This window comes from Haemaphysalis longicornis, unplaced genomic scaffold, assembly GCF_048455015.1.
Source record: "Haemaphysalis longicornis isolate Haplotype H1 unplaced genomic scaffold, Haemaphysalis longicornis Haplotype H1 scaffold_7, whole genome shotgun sequence".
Taxonomy (NCBI): domain Eukaryota; kingdom Metazoa; phylum Arthropoda; class Arachnida; order Ixodida; family Ixodidae; genus Haemaphysalis; species Haemaphysalis longicornis.
The window spans coordinates 17,623,953-17,645,404 of NW_027526422.1; the positions used below are offsets into that span (position 1 = coordinate 17,623,953).

At 46.7% G+C, this 21,452-nt stretch overlaps 1 protein-coding gene across 1 annotated transcript in view; it reads right to left on the reverse strand.

Annotated features, from left to right (window-relative positions):
• The window catches only part of LOC144147175 (bile acid-sensitive ion channel-like), an 80,850-nt gene that overhangs the window by 58,952 nt on the left and 446 nt on the right, over positions 1-21,452 (reverse strand). The window contains exons 2-5 of the mRNA XM_077679246.1: positions 13,478-13,696; positions 9,631-9,685; positions 4,475-4,611; positions 1,888-1,994 (exon numbers count right to left, since the gene is read on the reverse strand). Of these exons, the coding sequence (XP_077535372.1) occupies positions 1,888-1,994; positions 4,475-4,611; positions 9,631-9,685; positions 13,478-13,696 (518 nt within the window). The remainder of the gene's footprint in view (positions 1-1,887; positions 1,995-4,474; positions 4,612-9,630; positions 9,686-13,477; positions 13,697-21,452) is intronic.

The window sequence follows — 21,452 nt, forward strand, 5'->3', positions numbered from 1 at the left end:
TCCCCATACCTTCCATATTCATTCCTTTCTCTTTCTGTCCCCAGTACCCTCCCCCCAGAGGGAAGTAGCAGGCCCAAGATCAATTTCTCAGGCCGACCTCTTCTCCTTTTTCAATAAACATTTACTCTCTCTCTCTCTCCAAACTGCTCTCCCTTTGGTGCCCGACGAGAATGGCTATGTAGTACATAGTACAGCTATGTAGTACGCCGCCGGATGAAGGCGTGTACGCGGAAGCGCTTATTACGGCTGTTCATGTAGACAACATATTGCAGGTCGCTAATGAACTATCTGCACGAAACTGGATTGCAAGCCAACGTATAGATACGACCACCCAAACCGCTTTCCTCGCTATCTGTGATTTTCATATCCCATCTTTTTCTTACTTTCCCACCACTTTTTTCTCTCTTCTCTTCTTTAGACCTCGTTTCGTATGCCGCGTGGCAAACACGGAGCAAAAAAAAAAAATCTAGACAAGCGTTTGCGAAGCGGGAAACGGAGAGCAAGTTACACTGGAAAGGGGTTGTTTTTTTTTTTCTACAAAAGCCCCACGGACGTCCCTCTCATCTGTCCACTGTTTGTCTTGTTGTACTATCTATTATACAATCAAATCCGATTATAACGAACCCGGATAGAGCGAATTATGCTATATATCGAACAAAGAAAGATCAGTTACTAAAACACACGGGAAGCATATTCCTTATAACGAAGTTCACATCTGATATATCGAACTCGGCGCGCATAGAATTGCCGCCAAAATGCATGGTTTCGGAGCGGCGGTTGAGATGTTCATTGGCTGCGATGGAGATGTTGAACCTCCCATGGAGCGACGTGACTCCCGGCACTTTCCGAAACTGTTTCCGACGCGCCTGACTAACGATTAAACCCTCCCAGTCAGCGAGTCCGGACCAAGATGGAAGCATCGATGAACTGTGAGAAGAGCTCGCCAACGTTCCCGATGTTGTGCTGAAAGGAGTGCCCTTCGAGGATTGCCTGAGGGTCGACGACGACGTTGTCTTCACTGTGAGTCCCTCGTACGCCGACACCGTCACCTTTGTCATGGCTGCTGGCGCTGCTGGAGGCACCGAACAGGCGGAGGATGTCGCGAGTGAAAGTCGCCCGATGCTTAATGAAGCGCTTTCGCCAATCAATGTGCTCCACCAATATTGCTTCGACATTGAAGGACACGGACTGCAACTGATGCAAATGATGTCTCATGTAGAGAATGCTGTGCTAGTTGACGCCGCCAAAACGAAAGTGAAAACAAGAATCACCGTTTTTGGGGAAAGTAGGTAGTTACAGCGGAAAGTAGCTTTATTGCTTGCAATAAACAGTTAGTTTTGTGTATGGTAATGGCATACTTTATTGTGTTTGTTTCTGTATGCGGGGATGGCAGGAGGAGGGGGGTGGGGGTGAGTGGGTCCCGCGTATTGCAAACTCGTAACAAAAAAACTCGTTATAGGCGGGTTCGGCTATTTCGAACTATTGGATATATCGAACTAATCGTGGCGCATATTGCAGTTCGCTATAACCGGGTTTGACTGTATGTGCTGAACAGCAAGATTTCCGATACTCGAATCCATATTTTAAGCCAGTTTTCTCGTAATCTTCGCCACGTTCTATTCGGTTCTAAGATTTCGCTACTCGCATGGCTCGGTAGAACACATACAGCTCATACAACCCATTCCGGCGTTCACCCATTTCCATTTCTCATTAGGTCACTCGTAGAGCCAGCCCCTTCACAGGTATTGACACTAAATAACATTGCGTTTGAAACCAAGAACGCCGAGCTCTGCATACGCATGGCTCCAAATGAAGGGCACGGGTATTGCCGAACGCGTATACACATTCGCGAAATAGGAAGAGTTCAGGATAGAGCCGTGCACTCACCATAGGTCAGCGGGTCCTCCTTGAAGTTAGCCAAGCTCGTGCTGCCTCTCCAGTCGAACGTGTAGCACATGTAGTACGGGAGCCGCGCGAAGGACCGCACCAGGTGTCTGAAGCCGTGAAGGCGAGAATCGCACTTTGCGTAAATGTTAAATGAACGTTCACACGAGGCAAACTAGGCACGCAAAAGCCCGGACCCGTCTCGAATGCATCGTTTATCTCGTAAAAGTGTGGCAATGTCACATTCGACCTCGCAAGCAGTCCCGGGAAGTTCAAATTCTTATGAGGTCTGCTAGCTTATCCAGAGCTGAGAGAAATGACATTTCATAAGCTTTCTGTGCCCTCGAGCCCAGACATAGAGGCGGGGCTGTCCTCCCAAATCGAGACATGTGGTCAGAGATTGCGCCCAAACGTCCAGTTTTATGGGTCGGATAAATGGCCTGAACCGAACGCACGGAGGACGTAAGTGCCTTATGTCGACCTGCGTGCACACGCATTGCCCATAGCGCCATCGGCCCGTGAAGTTTTCACCGGGGAGCCCTAATATTGCTGCTCCGTTGTGGCAACCAGTCGTACGTATGAATTCGAGATGCTGCTAAAGAGGCACAACACGCCAAAAGGCTCCCTTATTGCTTCAATATCTATCCTCGCGTTGACAATGGAGTGCTCTTTTTTTTTTAAATTTTTGCGAGCGGCATTGAATGTTTATGATCTTACGAGGTCAGTATGCTAAACTGCTGCGTGTAAGAGGCATGTCTATGTTTCGGCGCGTATGCTGATTTTGCCAAAAAAGAAGCTCCCGTGCGTTAAATGTGTCTTTAGTGAATACAGACCGTGCTCTGCGACGGCTCCGCCTTTCGGTAATATTTTAAGTGCAGAGCACTTTATGGGCTCGCTTTGTCGTATTAGCTCGCTAACGCTCGATGCGACTGCCGGAATCAGGCGGTGCAGCGAGATAACGGACCCAAGTAGAGCCTTCTGTACCGTGGTCAGGGAGTCGCGCCGAGGCTTAGAAAACCACGCGGTTGAAATTGTTGTAATGGTTCAAACCTCGTGAACCACCGGCGCTTGTCATACATCTCCCCGTTATCTAGCGCAAAGAAAACTGCAGGTACATTTCAGGCAAAATCTGTGCATATAACCGGCATCACCCACGTTCATTTAGTGAAGAACACTTGTTAGGTTCGTTTTTACGACAGTAAACTATAAAAGCGGCTGCAAAAAAAGAAATGGCGCGTTATAGACGACGCAGAAAGGCTCCAGGCGCGCAAGAAAAAAATGGCGCGTTCTAAATGACGCAAAACAGCTCCAGCTTACGAAATTAAAGCAAGCGGAAAAAGAGCAAAACTTCCACTGTAGCAGTTTCAGGCGGGGGCGCGCGAGCACTGCGAAGGCGGGAAATTTGGATTGCAGCAGTGAGCGCATAACGGCGCTACAGCCCAGTATGGTGAATCGCTGCTCTGCACTTCCGACAGCTAGCTTTCCCGTTGAGGAAAACGGCTTTTTAATTTTTTCATATACATGTAATTTGGTGTTCTCACTGATTCCCTTTTTATTTAGTTGAGGCTGCGGGGCTTTTAGTAGAAAAAATGATCTTTGCGATTAAACATTCACGATTAAACATTCGCCAGCAGTAATTAATTAACAATTCTACTCGGTTGCCCCATTTCTGCTTGATTAGACTAACGAGAATAATTTTCTAGTAAGGTCGACCGTAGACACTCCTCAATCTCGTCGTGTGAGATAACATAGAGCTGAGATAAAAATCAAAGGCTTCTATACTCACTGACTGAGTGAGGTATAGAATATCCTAGAACGTAATATCCTGCCTTAATTATTTATGGCTAAGTGACGTTGATGTCGGTATCGAGTTTCAAGTTTAATTCTGCGGCAGTGCCATTTTAACTGCGTAAGCATTTTTATATGCTACTTCCTCGCGAAATATGTCCGTCCATCCATAACAAGTGTGACAATGCGCTTTATTGCTATACGTTGACCACAGTGGCCAGAAATATTTTTCTGGGGTGTAACAAGGGTGACGATGCTCTCCATAGCTATACGTTGACCACAGTGGCGTAGCCAGAAATATTTTTCGGGGGTTGTTATACGCCACCAAAAAATAAAAGGGAAGAGAGTATGGCCCCACACAAAATATCTTCGCCATTTTTCTGTTTTAATTGGTTAGTTGTATAATAGGCTAGTTGTTTTGTTCAATGAAATATCTACAAAAATACGAGTGCGCACAGGGCTCTGAGGAACCATTCTTGTCAAGAAACCAAGACTCTATTTATTTTCGTTTTTACATCGTAATTTATCGATGCGGTTTCTACATATATCGTGGGAGATAAAAAAAAACCTGAATTGTGGGAAGGAATGCAGCACTCTTAAAATTCCGGGTGGTGTTCTGACACCGAAGCAGCCCCCTGTCTACGCCCCTGGTTTACCATACCCGCCACGCGAATGGATGCTATACACGTCACACGACGCCCCACGCCATGATGCCACAGCAACACGTCGATATGTCGTTTAGGTAAAGAAAACTGCGCATTGGACGATGCACGATGTAGCGATATCGGAGCAGCGGTCTCACTGCTTGGCGAATCCCGTCGGAAAGATGGACATCCCGGGGTTCTCCATGACCACCTGCAGGACGGCGTCACTCTCCATGGACAGCCCGTTGATGTTGCCGGCCGTTTCGAGGAACCGGAGCAGTCGGTCCTTGTCCGCCTGCGAGTCGTATTTTCACTCATGCGCCATTCCACGCTTGCGGGAGTTAACTTTCTTTCTATTCTGTAATCTTTCCTAACGAAGGAAAACGGGGCCGTTTGCTGGTTTCATCTGTTATTTAAAACCGTGTTTAAGACTGACTCTTGTGCGTTCGAAGTTCGCGCCTAGTATAGAAATCCTTCGTCCCCTGAACGCCCCAAGTTTGCTCCTACAAATGCCGTTAGAACAACATTCCAACCAACGCCAGTCATCGCTACTCGCCATAGTAAACAAAGCAAAAAAGCCCCACGCATAAACGACAGGCGTAAAATATCAGGCGTAAGAGTAGCACTGGAGATGTTTGTCACCGTAGCTGATGAAAGTGCTCACAAAATGTTCACCCGAACGCAAAGCCAACCATGGCCAGCAGAGATACTTTGGCTGCCTTTAAACACTTAATATCGTCGCCAGACCCGCATTTCTGCTATTGGGTGGATTCAGCCAAAATATACGCTTTCAGGTACGTTTCCACATGCGAATCGCAGACTCCGCGCGACGTTCCGTCACTTTAAGTCGCTTTGCGACATCGCAGCCGATCGCCCTCAGGCCTATTTTTTTCGTCGTCGTGCGATGCCATCGCCGACCAGCTAGCCATTCATAGGGGGCTCGCATGGCCAGCTCCCGAATGAGCACACCCGGGAACCTTGTAAACCAAGCGTCTAAGGGGAGAACTGCCAGTGTTCAGTACAAAGACGTCTGGGCATACCACGGTGAACAGCGGAGGGCATCAAATTTATACACGCGTTTCTGTCCCTCCGTTACGGGTTCCTACATTGTTTTATCATATTCTGCCTCCTGAATAACGCACGCCCGTGCTTCAGAACAATCTTTCAAGACAGTGAGGGCGAAGCTGAGTAAATTTCACTCTGCCCTTATGAATTAAAAACGGAGTGCCTCAACATGTATATATAGTTATATAGTTGCAGGCATGACAGCGAAGCCAGCTGAAAGTGAGTGAGTACGAAAGAAGCTCAGTAAGAACATCTTTGCTTCTCGCTCTGTAGTGTGTTTTTTTCCCTCTGATCTTTGAATGATTTCCAAAAGCGGGTCGATTCAGGGCGAGATTCCGACGGGGGCCATATTTCGCCCCGCAGCGGACGGCTTGATTATAACAACGGCGAATTCGCTCAGGAAAAATGGCTCGCCCCCAATTCACTATGTTCCTATTCTGTTTCGTGGCTACCAACGTCATCAATTTTGCCTCTGCTTTACGTAGTTCATTAAAAGAAAGACTAGGCTATTGGTCTTGAATTTCCGCGGTTCTCTCGTTTTTTTCCTTCGCATGGAGCTTCGGGTTAGATTAATAGCGAAGGATCTAGTCTCGCTCCCATCCTAGAAAAGTGTTTTTTATTCTGCGCCCTTCATGTGAGATCAAGTCGTTGCCAAACAAAGCGAACAGAGCACCACAGGCGAAACCCCGTACACTCCGCTCTGACTGCTCTGTTTCCTTCCTCTATTTTTTTTTCTCTCTCTGGGGATTACATTTATTCGCTTATGGCCATTTCTACGCGCCCTGTTGTGGGTTACAACCCTCACCATTCATATTGATTGCGTCAGAGATAATAGTTCATTCTCTCTCAATTTTCTTTGTACTTACGCTGCTATTCAACCGCTCTTTTTATTCTTAATTTAGCGAACATGGACATCGGAAATCACTAACTTTAAGCTTCAGTGAGCCATTTTCTTTTTTTAATCAGTAACAACAACAAAAAACAAACTCAAATACAACGTTGGTTGAGATGACAGAATACGGAGATAGGCCGGCCCAGAAGATAGGCATATCTTCGATGTAGTTTTGGCCCCAAACGCCGCTCTGGTACGAGAAATAAAGTAATTTTGAAGGAAGAGCTCTGTGTTTAGAAGCTTGCAGCGCTTCGCAAGGGGGACTCCACTAGTTTTCGTGATCTTCCTCCGCGCCGCTTCAATGAGGCGGTTGGCTAGAGGCCCTCAAGAGAGGCGAAACTTTTAAACGAGTACCTTCGTACATATAGAGTTGCCTACATTGTATGAAACTCTATACCTTTTTACTCCCACCCTGTTTCAAATAATCACTACTATACTACGAACCGCTCTCTGGCCCACCGGGGCACGATGTCATTGTGTAAGCTCCACGCAAATGAATCGGCTGAACTCCGTGCTCTGTCTCTTCTAGCCGACAAGGAAACCAGAGTTCGAGCGCGGGAAGCTCAGGGCTGTACTGATGTCAATTTCTAAATGCTTGAGCATTTATATGCGGGCTGAACGATGAAACCTGTCCATCGGTCTGTAAAGCGTGATGTGGCACACTTTTGCCACATACGGGAATATATTACTAATCAAAGACCCCAAGGCTTTCATATATAAGAGCGGATACATTGCCCCAGGGGAAAAAAACATGCCCTAAGAGCAATACATTCACGAAAACTATTTATGCTAACCTTAAACGGGCTGGGTACGTGTATAGTGATTTATAGGGATACATAGGCGTTTTTGGAGGTATGTTTTAAAAGGTCCTACGGCATTTCCTACCTTAATATCAGACTGCTTATATTTCCTCCGAAAAGAATGTCTTCCCTTTAAGATATTTGTGCATAGAAGTGAAGCCAACTTCAAGGAGGCTAGATTTATCCGAGAATGTCCGCTTCCGAAAGAGTTTCTGCAATTTCTTTACGAGCGCAATTGGAGCAGCATTTGATAAAATATGCAACAGTTAGACTTCTGCTTGTCTTTACTGTATTTGACCTGGGAAGTTTTAGGAGCGAATAGAAAACGCCGGCAAGATTAGAGAACTCAGTCCAGAGACGGGCATGGCAGCTCGGCTGCTTTGTGTTACATGAGAACATCGCATCGGGCGAATCGATGAAAAGAGCGTTGGCGAACCCATATTCAGTTGCGATGATTAAAGGGGTGCGTAGCAGAACGAGCAGATTAAAATATGGGCATGGCTTGATATTTCTCAATCCAAGTTTTAATAATACGCTCCGGTGGAGCTGGAAGCAGACAAAGCGGCGGTGACAAGATTGGGTTCGCTGTGCGGACGAAAAACCTTTTGTGTCTTATCAAAAAAGACTTCCATTTATGGAGCTGGGTCAAGCCTTACGTAAACTCTAATCTCCAATTTTCTGTCTGCTGACAAACCTACGCAGCCCCTCGTCGAAAACGCCTGCTTTGTCAAATGTAACAATGCAGCTTTTGACAATTCATATTTTAGAAAAATGTTAATATAAAAACTTTGCAATTCGTACTCCTCCCCCCCCAAAAAAAAAACAAAAAAAACACAAAATAAATTTTGTAGTCTTTTTCTGGCGTCCCTGCGTGAAGGGCTACACATTAGAGAAGAATTTTTCCAAAGCAAGCTGTCGCTACCTTGACAACAGTAGCAGCGTCGACGAAATGATGTAAAAGTAAATATATAAGCCCGGAAATAATACAATATGGGCGACGAAGAAATAGATAACAAGCTGTTAGTGGGACGACGTGAAACTCAGCATAGTTGCACAGTCCATCGACCTATCGGATAAACGGAATGTGTACATATGTTTCGTGTGTGTTTGGGTACGTATTTTAAATGTCCGTAGTACAAAAGGTACTGTTGCTTCTCTTGTTACTGCACTCCTTCTGTAGTATTCCATCACAAGAGAGCCGTAAACGGGTGAAGGAAAATGGAAGGTGGAAATGCCAGCAGGCCTTAATTATCTCCTTCGCATTGTAAAGGACTCGAGCATAGGGCTTGGTCTGTCATACATGTTTGTGGCGGGTTGTCCATGGCAGAATAACTGTCAGTAGAACGGAAGGTTGCACGAGTTCGCACATGTGAAAAATAATAAAGTGTTAAAAAAAACGAGAACACAAAGAAGAGAGAACTAACAGACAGAGCGATGACTGTTAGTTTTAAAGTTCTTGTGTTTCGCCGTTTTTTTTTGTGTGGATTATTCACTTATAATGCTGATTGATTGATTGATTGATTGATTGATTGATTGTTATTGATTGATTGATTGATTGATTGATTGATTGATTGATTGATTGATTGATTGATTGATTGATTGATTGATTGATTGATTGATTGATTGATTGATTGATTGATTGTGGGGCTTAATGCACCGACGCAACTCAAGCGATAAGGCACGCCGTGTAGTGGAGGGCTCCGGATTAACTTTGACCACCTGGGGATCTTTAAAGTGCGCCGAAATCTCGAACACAAGAGCGTTTTCGCTTTTCCCTCGGATTTTCGCCCCTCCATAGATTGTGCAAGGCTTGTATTTAGAGCAAAAAACTAATTGCAATTCAGGCCTGTGCAAACAATAACGCTACCACGCCGTCCAGTTTGGATCCGTTATTGCGAACGCGGCCCATCATATTAAGTGAATGAAGTAGGTTTTCCGGGGGTCACCAATTATACTTAAGTGTTGCAGCTCTCGGGGCGCGCCTAATCCTAGCGCTGCCCAACATTTGGTAACCGGAGATTTGAAAAAAAAGAGTACCAAACTCTTTAATTGAGTACCAAGTCAGAAACCAGAAAGTTCGATGCATGTTGAAGTCACGAATAGGCGCACACTGCAATTTCTCGCGAATGCTGTCGGGCAAGAAGCGCTCGTAAATATCCTCTTGCGTGTAAACGTGCTGGATGTGCTGGACGAAAAAAAATCGTAGACTATCACTGCGAAGCCCATCAGTGGTGCGAAGAGTGTTTAACACTTGTTGGTAAATGGTTTTTGAGTTTATATCTCTTCTGCCTACTGCCTTTGGGTGCCGTGGCCTCGTCAGGCTTAACCGCCTTTTGCCTCGGTTCCCTCTTCTTTATGAAAAGAAAATAAACTTCACTTCACTTCATACATGAAGGAGGGGGTAATCACTATTGAAAGCAGCGCAGTCTAACAAGACCCCATGGAGTGACACCCCCGCCCCGGCTTCATAGCAAGCCTTGTCCAATCTCCAAGCTGTGCTCCTCCCTATTCCCCCTCCCTACACAAAGGGTGGCACCGTATCTGCAAATGGCCATACCTCTGTGTAGTTGCAGAACTCAGGCTTGCGAGCACACAGCTTTTCCTTGTCGATCCTGAAAAAGTAGACGAAGAAAAACAAGAGGCGCACGCACCGGCGTAAGGGTTAGGAGTGAATGAATGAATTAATTAATTAATTAATTAATTAATTAATTAATTAATTGTTTTCTTCTTGTCAGTGGGGATGGAGGGATGTGTATCTGATATGAGGTGTTAAATCAGCAAAGGGAAGAGAGTGCGATGCCGTTGCTGATTTCAGCACTGCATGCATGGTGCATAGTAATCGCCGATTACCACCGGTGGCACAGCGTCGACCGACTCCCTCTTTTTAACCAAAGCAGTGTACACACCCTTTCAATCGAATCAACATCCTTTCATTTTTAATTTACCTTGCCTTCGGCAGTCGGTCACATTCGCCCTGTCTACTACATGTCCCGGATGACAGCACAGTAGCTTTTTGTGCAGAAAATATCGTTCGTTTAAGTTTCTCCACTGTGGTACGGTTTTTAAGTTGGGTCCTTCGTTTTACAGTTTTATCATTCGTAGATTCAGGCGGAAAAGCTGGTGTTCCTTTGAATGTTACGATAAGGGGATAAGTGGGGTGTTTGTTAACGTCTTTCAGAAATACAGATTTTATTTTCTTAAACAGGGAAGTATCGTTAGAAGCAGTAATATTTTTAGACTTATATAAGGACTTGTGCCGCAGGTAATGTACAGCAAAAGGCTGGCATCACCAAAAAGAATGGTTTGGCGAAACCAGGTTCCTATACTCGCATGAATTCTGTGTTTTTTCGTGAGGTAATTTTTCTCATGTAACACTGAGAGCCACTTGAATTCACCAATATGAATGACGTCAGGGGAGCTTTTGCTGTAGGCCGATGCAAGAACATCTAGAAATTGCAGATGTGGCGATCAACACATACGCCACGCCGCATTTCGCTGACGTCGACATCACCGGGTGTGTGTCTGTGTAAGCGTGCCTCCAATGAGGCGGGCACTGATCTTTATTTGCTGTACACGCGGCCGGTTCTTCTCACTACGTGTCACGGATACCGCGTAATTCAAACAGATCTCCTGGCATGTACGCGCTAAGGATAGGAGAGGCAGGAAGTGCAACCAAGTGTTCGTCCTTTTTCCAAGGTCCGGTCGGAATGACTTCGAAAACTTTTTGCGCAATTACAGCGCCATGTTGGTGCTATACAATCTGGGCAACGATTGTCGCGCCGACCTTGACAACCCAATGGGAATTTCTCGATACCTCGGGGACTGAGGCCTGTTGCAAACACAAAGAATCGTTTCCTCGGCAAGCGGGACCACTAGTCCATCGGGAACGCTGTTAAACGGGCCATGAAGATAAACAAAACTGTGGTCGATCCCTCTGTCATAGGAATCGCTAAGACACGAAAGTGAATTGTGCAGCGAAATCTGCAGCTGAGCATGATTTGCGGGTCGGCGGCTGTCTTGTGGGTGTTCTTCGAGAGCGACGTCCTGCTGGCGGGTCAATTCGGCAAAGGCGTACTGGCTTCATTTCCGTGACGGATATGACGTCAGTGAAATCTTGGTGTACCCGGCATAAAACACTACCGTGTTAAAACATAAAACCACAAAACGGACAACCCTAAGTATAACGTACTGATTATAATTGATGATGATTGCTAATGGTTTCCCCTTTGTAGCGGGGTGATGACGTCATCTTACCAAAAAGGACTAATATACCTATGTTTTATACTCTTGGTTTAATACTAGCGCTGCTTGGGCAGGCACAAAAAGCTTATTAGGCACAAAATACATTTTTTTTGTGTGTTACAGGTGGTAACTGTCCTAAGCAATGCTCCCCTCTCTGCTTTTCGTCCACCAGCATTCTAATCTTCTTTTCGTCGCCTTGACAGCCTTGAAGTTAGCTTCCCCTGTGCTACCCTTAAAGCCTAGGGCTTCTGGAAGCCGAATATTTCCCCCATGTAGATTTGTAGATTTAGTACGCTATAGTACTAAAGGTTGCTTTTCCGCAAGAAGACCCTGTGTGCAGGGGTGCACCCTTTACAGGCCGCTTGCTTTGTTGTAATGGCGTCACTTTCGTGACGGATATGACGTCACCGAAATCTTCGTATATCTAGGAACAAAACACTTTCGTGTTAAAACAAGTTTGATTCATTAAAAGGACCGCTTTGCCCCTATTAGAACGATACCTCTTTTATAGCATACTTCAAACGAGTAACGGAGATTTTACGGTAAACAAATGAAGCAGTGGCGACTCCTCAGACACTTTCTGTCAACTCCTCTGTGACGTCACAAAATCTTGTTTGTGCGGTTTCCGGCCTAAGTTACAGCTAAGAAACGTGACTGGGCGATTGTAGTAAGGCCTCTAAATCCATTTGATCGCATCCTTTGAAGTCTAACGTTCAGTTAACTCAGAAATAACTATGTTTTAATGCTAGGCGATATTACGTCCATCCTGTCTATAATCCGTCACTGCAGGAAAAAAGTTTCATATTTTTTACAATAGTCCCTTAGTTTTTTTGTTTAAACAGCGTCTCCCATACCTAGAGTGCTGCTTAGTGGCTTACGTAAGGCTATTACTTTCAAATTAATCAAGGTTGTATTTTGTCTTCATGGTCCCTTTGAAAGAGCATGTACGTGAAGGAACGCCGGAGAAATGAATAACCCAGTATATACGGCCATCGCGAACCGTAAAAAACAATTACTTATCGGACTGTCTCTCGTTTTAAGTTACTGTTTTCCATGGCCAAATAATTAACAATATTCGAGTTTTCTTTCATCACACAGCAGACACCCTCTGCAGGTCCTGTTGCAATGACTTCCTCGCACTTCTACCTGTAGTCAGTTGAGTCCCCTCCAAATCTTCTCATCTCATCCCCTCATCTGGCGTGTGCCAGCCTGCCTCGGCGTCTCGGCCCCTTTGCTCGACAGCCAGAAACTTGCGTGAGTGGTCCGCTTTTTGTCCGTTCCTTCGCTCAAGCGTCCAACCCAACTTCCATTCTTTTATCTGCCGAACTGCGTTATGACGACTGCCAGCCCATGTCGCGATAATCCTTGACGTGCCCAATTTATTACCCCTAAGTGTGATAGCTACCACCTTTCTTTTGTGGTGCACCGCACCGCCTCAAAGTCTGCAGAGTGTGGGCCATGGGAGCATTCATCGACTGCTTTTATTGAGTGTCAGGGGAAGTGTCTTCTTTATTTAGTAGCGCTTCTTAAACGCATCCCACACCTCGTTTCTTCTTTGCCTGGAATCTTTCTGTCCGAGCCTTCATTAATAAATACACTGCCAACGCCAGCCGTTCCCCTGGAAGGTTGGGAGGACGGTGCGGCCCTTTACCAACGCCTAAATGCCTTCGCTTCCAGAATGCCACCAAAGGTGATCGCCGCCCCCTCATTTGCCTTTGCCGAAATTTATACTTTTCAGCGCAGTCACACCCCGTTTTACAAGTGATGCATCAATCACCTCTATAGGCCCTCATACTGCCGACGAGTGTATACCCTCACACTGGTTACAAAATTCTCCATAGATAGCGCCTTTCACCGGAAGTCTGGAGATGCGGGTCCGCTCCCCGCGCCAACACAGGCAACACCAAACTCCTGGGGGACATGAAGCAACCAGAGCCTCCTTCCTTCCCTATGTCCCCCTTCTCTCCAAACGGGCCCTTCGCTTATGGTAAGAGTGCTCCTCTTCTTCCTCCTTTTCTCGGTTTGCCTTTCACGTTTTAAACAACACCCATCCAACTCTGGCTGCGCAGAGACACGCTTTGTTCTCCATACGAAATATTATCCCGTGGACGGCCATAACGCGAGGACGTGCATGGTGCGCCGGGCACGAGGTGCTTGCTGACCAGTTGGTGATGCAGACGGAGGCGGCGGGCATGTCGAGCTGCTCAGGTCCCTCGACGCGCACGTCGTTGGTGGTCGGGTAGGTGAGGTAGTTGACGACCACGTCCGACGCCTGGTACAGGAAGCCCAACACGAGGCCCGCGTACACGAGCACGCGCAGGGCCCGGAAGTGGCGCCGCCGACGGGAGGCCTTCAGCTGCTGCCGCCGCCGGGAGCCCCCGCTGCGTATAATGCACATGCATGCATGAACGTGGTTGCATGTATGTGAGCGCGCTGCCACAGCGAGCGTGCAAGCCGCCCGCCGGTTGGTTGCTCAACGCAACCGGAAAAGGCGAGCACTTGTCGCGGATTCGTGAAGTTTCTTGCGAAAGCGTACGGGCTATTCACGATGTGGGGGGTATGAGCTATTTTAAACATCTAGTCGAGTGGAGTTACGCAAGAAATTGCACAGTAGCGCTGCGATATGGCGCCTGTTAAAGCTTGTTAGGGGCTGGTTGGTTTATTATTTATAACCAAGAATAAAGCAGCGCAAGAAAGAAAAAAATGCCGGCAGAGAGCGAGACGGTGGGACGAGCGCTACTTTCAACTTTTCTTTTTTTGAACGCCTTCTGTTGCCAAATAAAGTTATCTCTGTCTGTCTGTCTGTCTGTCTGTCTGTCTGTCTGTCTGTCTGTCTGTCTGTCTGTCTGTCTGTCTGTCTGTCTGTCTGTCTGCCTGTCTGTTTGTCTGTCTGTCTGTCTGTATGGTGAAACGAACGATGTGTCCGTTCCCGTGTACGCCCCGACGTATGGACAGTTTCGCATTCCTCGTATTGGTAGTCGTATTTTATAGCGGCACTGCGATGTTTCGGTATCTACAACCGACACACATGATACGTGGGCTCCTTGGTGTTGGAGTCCAGAGCAGTTTTGCACAGGATGGAGGACGTGGCTGCAGACCCGCTTCTGCTTGTGGTTGCAGGAGTGGAATGCATTTTGTGCGCAACGTTTGCAGAATGTAAGCATTGTAAGCAATCTGCAGTATGCAGGGACAGCATAAAAAGACAAGTAGTTTGATATCCTCACAACAGCTGAGGAATACTGCTCTAGATATCCCCTGACCAGCCTACAAAGTGACACAACTTGGCCTGTGTTTGGCTGAAAGTGGACTTCCCCACAATAAGCGTAACAATGATGCCTGTGCGAAAACCCTTCGTCCCTACATCAGGATACAAAGTCGTCAGTATTTAAACATAGAGCAAGGAACAAAATGAGAAATAATTCCGGTTTCTTAACAAGGGAGTGCACCGGATCCCCTGCTATCTGACAAATGAAGGATCTTCAGCTCACACTACACAGGCGCCGACAGAGTCCAGTTTTTGTTTCGAAAAGATGCGTGCACTATTGGAGCAAGGTTGGAGAAACAGCACAGCTGGTGGCCCCTGTCCCTTCGTCGGAGACCCGACTGTTGCACCTCACATGGGTTTCCGAACTTGCCGCTGAAAGTTCTCCATGACTGGCCGGCCCGGGTCGTTTCGTCCGCAGCCTTTCACATCTCTCTCCTAAAGTGGACTGCGTTAGCACGCGCTAGAACCCGCGGCCAAGTCCAAAGCCAACGCCCGCGCTACGCACCCGAAGGAAATGCTGTGCGCCCGGAATGCAATGATAGCTCAATCGAATAGACGCTGGTTTCATAACGCGGGGTTGTCTTTTCAGTTGGCAGCACATGTTATTGTTCTCCGCCGCTGCTAACACCATACCCGTAGCGCCTTTGGGGTGGCACGGGGGTTCGGTTGACAGTTTCACGGCGTAATGGTCCCGGATTCGATTCCCGTAGCCTCGCTAGCCGCATTTTTTTTCTTGGGGCTTCGAGGTTTTTTGGTGCGACGGACGGGCAAAGCTCGGCTCAAAATATTTCAAGCTTGTTTTCCGGTTAAAACGTGCTTGTTTTGTGGGGGACAGGTGACGTTGACACGGAAGGGGCCGTACAGTGTCCTTGTTACAATCTAGCCGCTCGCATAATTTTGCCCGTGACGTGGGTAAAAGGTATGAAGGAAGAGTCTCTTCGTATCCACCCTTAAGGATGGGAAGTGTGAAATAGGCGCGCAGTAGCCCTGTGCGCATATTGGAAATCTTCTAATCTCGAAGCAAATACCCGGTATTCGACTTCGGCTTCGAAACGGAATAGGGCCATTCGTAAAGTTCTAATATTTCCGAATATTTTCGAAGTTCGGGAGTTCTGCTGAGGTGAACCGCCACAATCAGAGAAAAAAGCTAATCTGCCTGCAAACGGCCGCACACCACAAGTCAAGAAATGGCGTGACACTGTCATTCGTTCTGTTCGCCCATTTGTTAGCCCCTGAATACACATCAGTGCATCAACCTCCCTTGCACGTTCACCCGATTTTAATTCAGATAGTTACCTAATGAACGAACACGGTGGTGTGTATTGCCTCACGTTTATTTGATAAGACTGTGTCTTTAGGCATGTGCTACAACGCTTATAAAATGTTTTACCGACATCTGCGCGCTAGTCCTCCTACCACTCCTTCTGCGGGTGACGAAAGCCACGCAAGGACGAACGAAAGTAAACACACTCGTGATAGCGATGGGTAGGGGGTGTAAAAATCCAGCTGCGTGTGGCCAACACTTACAGATATTAAAAAAAGTATCTATAGAAACGTTGTGTGGGACTTGTTCCTCGAAGCAACAAAAACAAATCCGAAAGGCTAAGCAAGAACTGGATAAACGTGACTTACGCAACCCGCAAAAGCGTAGCCTCCCAGCAAAAGCAACCATCAGTCTGGGGCGTGAATTGGGACGCAAATTGCCTTTCAAAACGCAAGTAAATACGTAATAAAGTAATGTAATATAAGTGGCAGATTTGTATGGCTATTGTGTATTAATTTTTCAAAGCCTAGTTTGCTACGACGTTGCTAGTCTGGCAACACGGGAAGCTTTTGGCTTTCTCTCGGCGCATTTCTCCCATTTTGCGTGTTTCGCGCGTTCACGGTGTATTCTTTGTTCATACCATTCTCGGCATCAGGGCTTTGCGGTGGGCCCTCATCAAATTTCGTGCTTTCATCATTTGGTTTGTGCACACCAGGAACATGGAAGGGACTCCTCAGCAAAGTTCTCGCAGCGCGATATGGAACTTATTCGATCGTTCCGTTAAGACTGCGAAGTGTTGCGCGTGTAAGACGTGTTTGAAAACACCGACGGGAACCACCACAACCCTCGTAAATCACTTGCGGCTTCACCCGGGACCATTTAAGGAGAACTAAAAGATCCGCGCTTCTGAGTGTACTTACAGTGCTAAGAAATCAGCAAACAAAAGGTTGAACGTGAATTCTGCAAGCACTCCCCACCACTTCAAGCCTCTATTAAGTAATGACAGACAGCGGGCAAGGTGCTCACAAAAAAGGTCACTCAATTTATTGAAACTCGGTTGCACTCATACCCGCTCGTTGAAGAGCCAGGGTTTTTGGCGTCAATGCATGCCGCCGTACCAGAGTACAAAGTACCGTAAAGAACCACAGTTTCCCGAACTGTTGTTCCAGATCTTTACACTAAAGAAAAGGAAAAGTGCTAAGCGAGTTGCGCAATCACTTAGAGAAGGGGGCGCCGTGCTACTCCCTAACCACTGACGGATGGACGTCGAGGAAAGGGGACAGTTACGTCTCCATGACATGCCACTTGCTTATTTCACAATTTCAACCGCACACATACAACCTGGCGTGCAAGCATGTGCCTGAGTGCCATACTTCTGCTAACCTGAAGGACGTGCTGCTCGAGCTTCCAAAGGATTGGGGCCTGCCTCAAGGTATTCCCGTTTTTGTTATCACAAGCAAGGCAAGGAATATTCTTGGAGCAGTGTCGCGAACCCCATGGTTGTGCATAAATTGCTTCGCGCACACACTGCTGCTGTGCATTCAGAGTGCAATAAAGGAGACTCCGAAGTTCGAGGAGCTCTTTTCCAATGCCCGAGCTATTGTTTACCATTACAGAAGGAGCTCGCAAGCAAGAAGCCGCCTAAGAGAAGCACAGGTGAACATAGGCCTTGAACCGCTTGAGGTGACACGGGATCTTTGCACACCGTGGAACAGCGAGTATGAGATGATGTGTCGTCTACTTAAGCTGCGACAAGCAATTTCAGTTGATCTCTCCGGGCAAGATACGATAGAGTACTTGACTTGCAGTGAATGGCGTCTCATGGCTGCGGTCATTTCCTTTTTGAAGTGCGTCGAGGAGGCAACACGGGAATTGCCTTCTGAAAAACATCCCACACTATCCCAAGTTATACCACTGGTGCACTGTATGCAGATTCTTCTGTCTCGTCGGTGTCAAAATGGTGGTGAAGATGCGGCGTTTGCAGGAAACCTTCTGCGGAGCATGAAGTCACGATTTGCGGACAGCAAGATGCAGAGTGCACGTACCTTAAGTACCCTAGCTGTTGGATCCGAGGTTCAAGGCAGTGTGCTACACAGAAGCAGGCGAGAAAAGAACCACCTCTATTCTGCTGTGGAGAAGGTCCTTCCTGCACACAGTGGCAACGAAGCTGATGCCAGCTGCACACCTGCACCTGTGATCAGCGACGTCTGGGTTGTCTTTGGTGCACTGGCCTCTACTAACTCATCACAGGCGAGCACCCGACAGCAACCACTATAAGAGGTAGAGGACTATATCCGCATGCCCGTAATACCTCGCTCTGAGAACCCTTATCTCTGGTGGAAAAACACGGGGAAGAGCCGGTACCCAGTACTGTCGAGGATTGCGCTTATATACCTCTCAATACCAGCCACACAAGTCTCAAGCGAGAGACTTTTCTCGGCATCTGGAAATGTTGTCACGTGCAGGAGGCAAGTTCTCCTTCCAGAGCGTGTGGAACAGCTCGTGTTTATCCACAGTAATACCTCATTACTAAAGTAGTGCACCAATGCAGGCCAAGCAATTACACCACAGAAATAGATATAATATTTTGTCAATAAACTTGCATTAAATCTGAATTTGTTGTCACTTCCTTTGTCTTGCATTTAAGCAGTAAAATAAATGTTAATACTACTTCCATTGACTTTTATGCTGGCATAATTGCTTCATTTAATATAATTACTATGGATTACATTCAATTAGAAAATATTCGCTTCGATACGAAAATATTGGATACTAATCGAAAAATATTCGATCAATATCACTATCCGCTTCGTATTCGATTCGAAAAAAAAGAAAAGACTATTCGCACATGGCTAGCGCGCAGTAGTCCCATATCTCCCCAGTGAAAAAGGTTCCGAACACGTAACCTACACCAGGAGAAGAAGAACTGGCCCAGAAATGCAGAGTTCGATAGATGGGCTGAAGAACAGCTCGCAGATAAAGATGCTGCAACAGACACGCCGCCTCTGGCGTGTTTATTTCGAAATAGGTACAAAAGTCGCTTGCGTTAACCACTGCCGGTCCAGCCCTCCTAAATCTGGCACTGGAAGCAGCAGTTTATGACCTGTTCAGTTTATTGCTACGCTGGGCGGCCTGCATCGGTTGTTCGTCTAGGGAAGGGGGGGGGGGGGGTAAAACGAACGGCAGTGCGTCGCTGCGGCTAGACGGCTTGAGACATTGCAGAGAAGCTTAATGGTGCGCCGTATGCCTACGTGCGTTTCCAGCCCCACGTCCGCCTCTCAGAATAGCCGATACCCACTGCGTCTCATTAAATTTATCTTTGTCTTCGAGCCGATCAGCAAAGCGCTCCTCAACGCTTTGAGTCAATATTTTTGTTACCGGCCCCGTCGGTGTATCTGGATAACTAGACAGCGCATGATTTTGGCCGGTCGTAGGTTGAACGCTCTTATAGGGACTTCAAGTATAGCGCACTTTTTTTTATCTACATTTCTACGAGCCAGACCGTCCGCGTAGTTATTTTCAGGATGGCCTGGTGGTATGTTGTCCGCCTCTCCTACTAGTCGGTGTACGCTATCCGGACTGTTTACGACGTAGTCGAAACAGGCGTTGCCGCAAGAGAACCTTTTTTTTTTCACTGTTACCGTACGACGCTGTATTGAAAGATTGAAAGGAAAAAGAGGCGTAGATGTTCGTGGGTTTTCACAAATGGTGCAACACTGAATGCGCGCCACTGCGGCAGTTGACATCGTTTGAACGGCGACTAATTTGACTTGCCCGTTTCGAAAATGGGTCGACGTGGTGAAATTCTCAGCGTGCGGGCACTTATGTTCATTATGCGTGCTATGTCAGCGGTAGTTGCGCAGTTTGGATGACATTTGATTTGTCTCATACATCCTTCTACAATTTTACGCAATTCATCCCATGCGCAATAAACTTATCGTATCATGCGGACCTTCCCCTTACCTACCCCTTTATTACCTACCTACTCCGTAGCTTCCGAGTTATCCTGATTTCTTAAAGCTTTTTGTGTGTGTGTGTGCAACGGGTGCTTGTTTTAAGGCTGCAAAGATGATCCTTTTTGTCAACCTGAATCAAATGGCGACACAGGCCCTGCGCTTCATTTTGTTGCTGTGAAAGCTGAACGAAGTACTATAAGCACTAAAATGCAGGCCGAAAACCTGCACCCCACAATACGCGTGCGTTTCCTTTAATGCCAAATAAAGCTAATCTGCCTTCGCTTCAGCCTTTTCGCTGAAAAATAATAAGACCAGGACACTTTTTTGGTTCGGACGCGAAGGCCTGTGGTCGATATCTCAGCTCACGATAGAGGGATTCAGGTGTCCAATTAAATATGCAATCCTATATAGCACAGTTACACATATGCTCACTAATTCAAAGATTTGAATCTCGAACACAGAATACAGTGCTACGTGCGGCTGCGCCAATGGACGTAGTAATACTAACGGGTAACACGAGTGTTTCTTTTTTCGTTGTTTGTAATGTTCGGGTCCCAGGTAGCGCCCACTTGCTTTTGTTCCTTTATCTTAACTTTCTTTATCCTAATAATACACGTGTCACCGTTCCTTCAAACACAGCAATAAAATCGGCGTATTTCTGCTCAGGTAACTGTTCCTGAAGGCAGAATTTTTTTTCCCAAATACGCGAATTGTCACCACATGTGGCTTGGTCCATGGCGTTTCCGAAAACGCGCTGTTCTAGTGCCAACATCTTGAGATCAGCGAGGCGAAAAACAATTTTCAGCTTATGTCCGCGCGGGGTTTCACCACACGATAAGGATTCCCAGGTGGTACAAATTAATCCGTAACATTTTAAACCGGCCAGACTCAAAGCACAGGTTTAGCTTTGGCTCGTGAGTGAAACTGAGTTTAGCTCTTCAGATGGAAGAGAGAAAGAGGACGTGAGGAGGAAAAAAGGTTCTCCAACAAAACCAGGCCCCTAAATCGTGCCGGTGATATACCTTAATTTTCAATGACTTAAAGATTGAGAAGTCTAATGCACTTTTTCTTCGAGTTTTTCGTATTACGGCACTTAACGCATCGGTGTGTGCATTTACTATGTAAGCATTGAACGTTGTGCGTCGCCTAAACAACCAATGCATGATACCCGGTGCCGTGCCTTTTTTTCTGTTTCCCATGTTCTTTGCTATTATTGTATATTTTCTACTACGAAACTGTAATCGACTGTTGAAACTTTTTTCTGTCCTGCTTTTGTTCTTTTTCTTTTCTTTTCTTTTTTCCTTTTTTTTCCTTCTCGTTGCTTCCTTAGACGCAAAGCCGACTGCTAAAACCTCTACGATTTTATGTGCCATCAAACATTGTTACAGGAGGTCCCCGTGACAGATTTAACTTTAGGACCCCCTTCTGCATGTACCTATCTATGTACTGCAGAGCGTAGCTTCCCTGCCGCGGCGGCCGCTTTTCTGGTGGAGGCGAAAAGCAAAATGGCCCGTGCGTTCCAGATTTCGGCGCACGTTAAGATCCCCAGGTGGTCAAAATTAATCCGGAGCCCTCCTCTACGGTGAGCCTCATCGTCTGCGTAGCGTCGGAGCGTTATACCCCACAAACAAACAATCAAATCAACTCCAGTG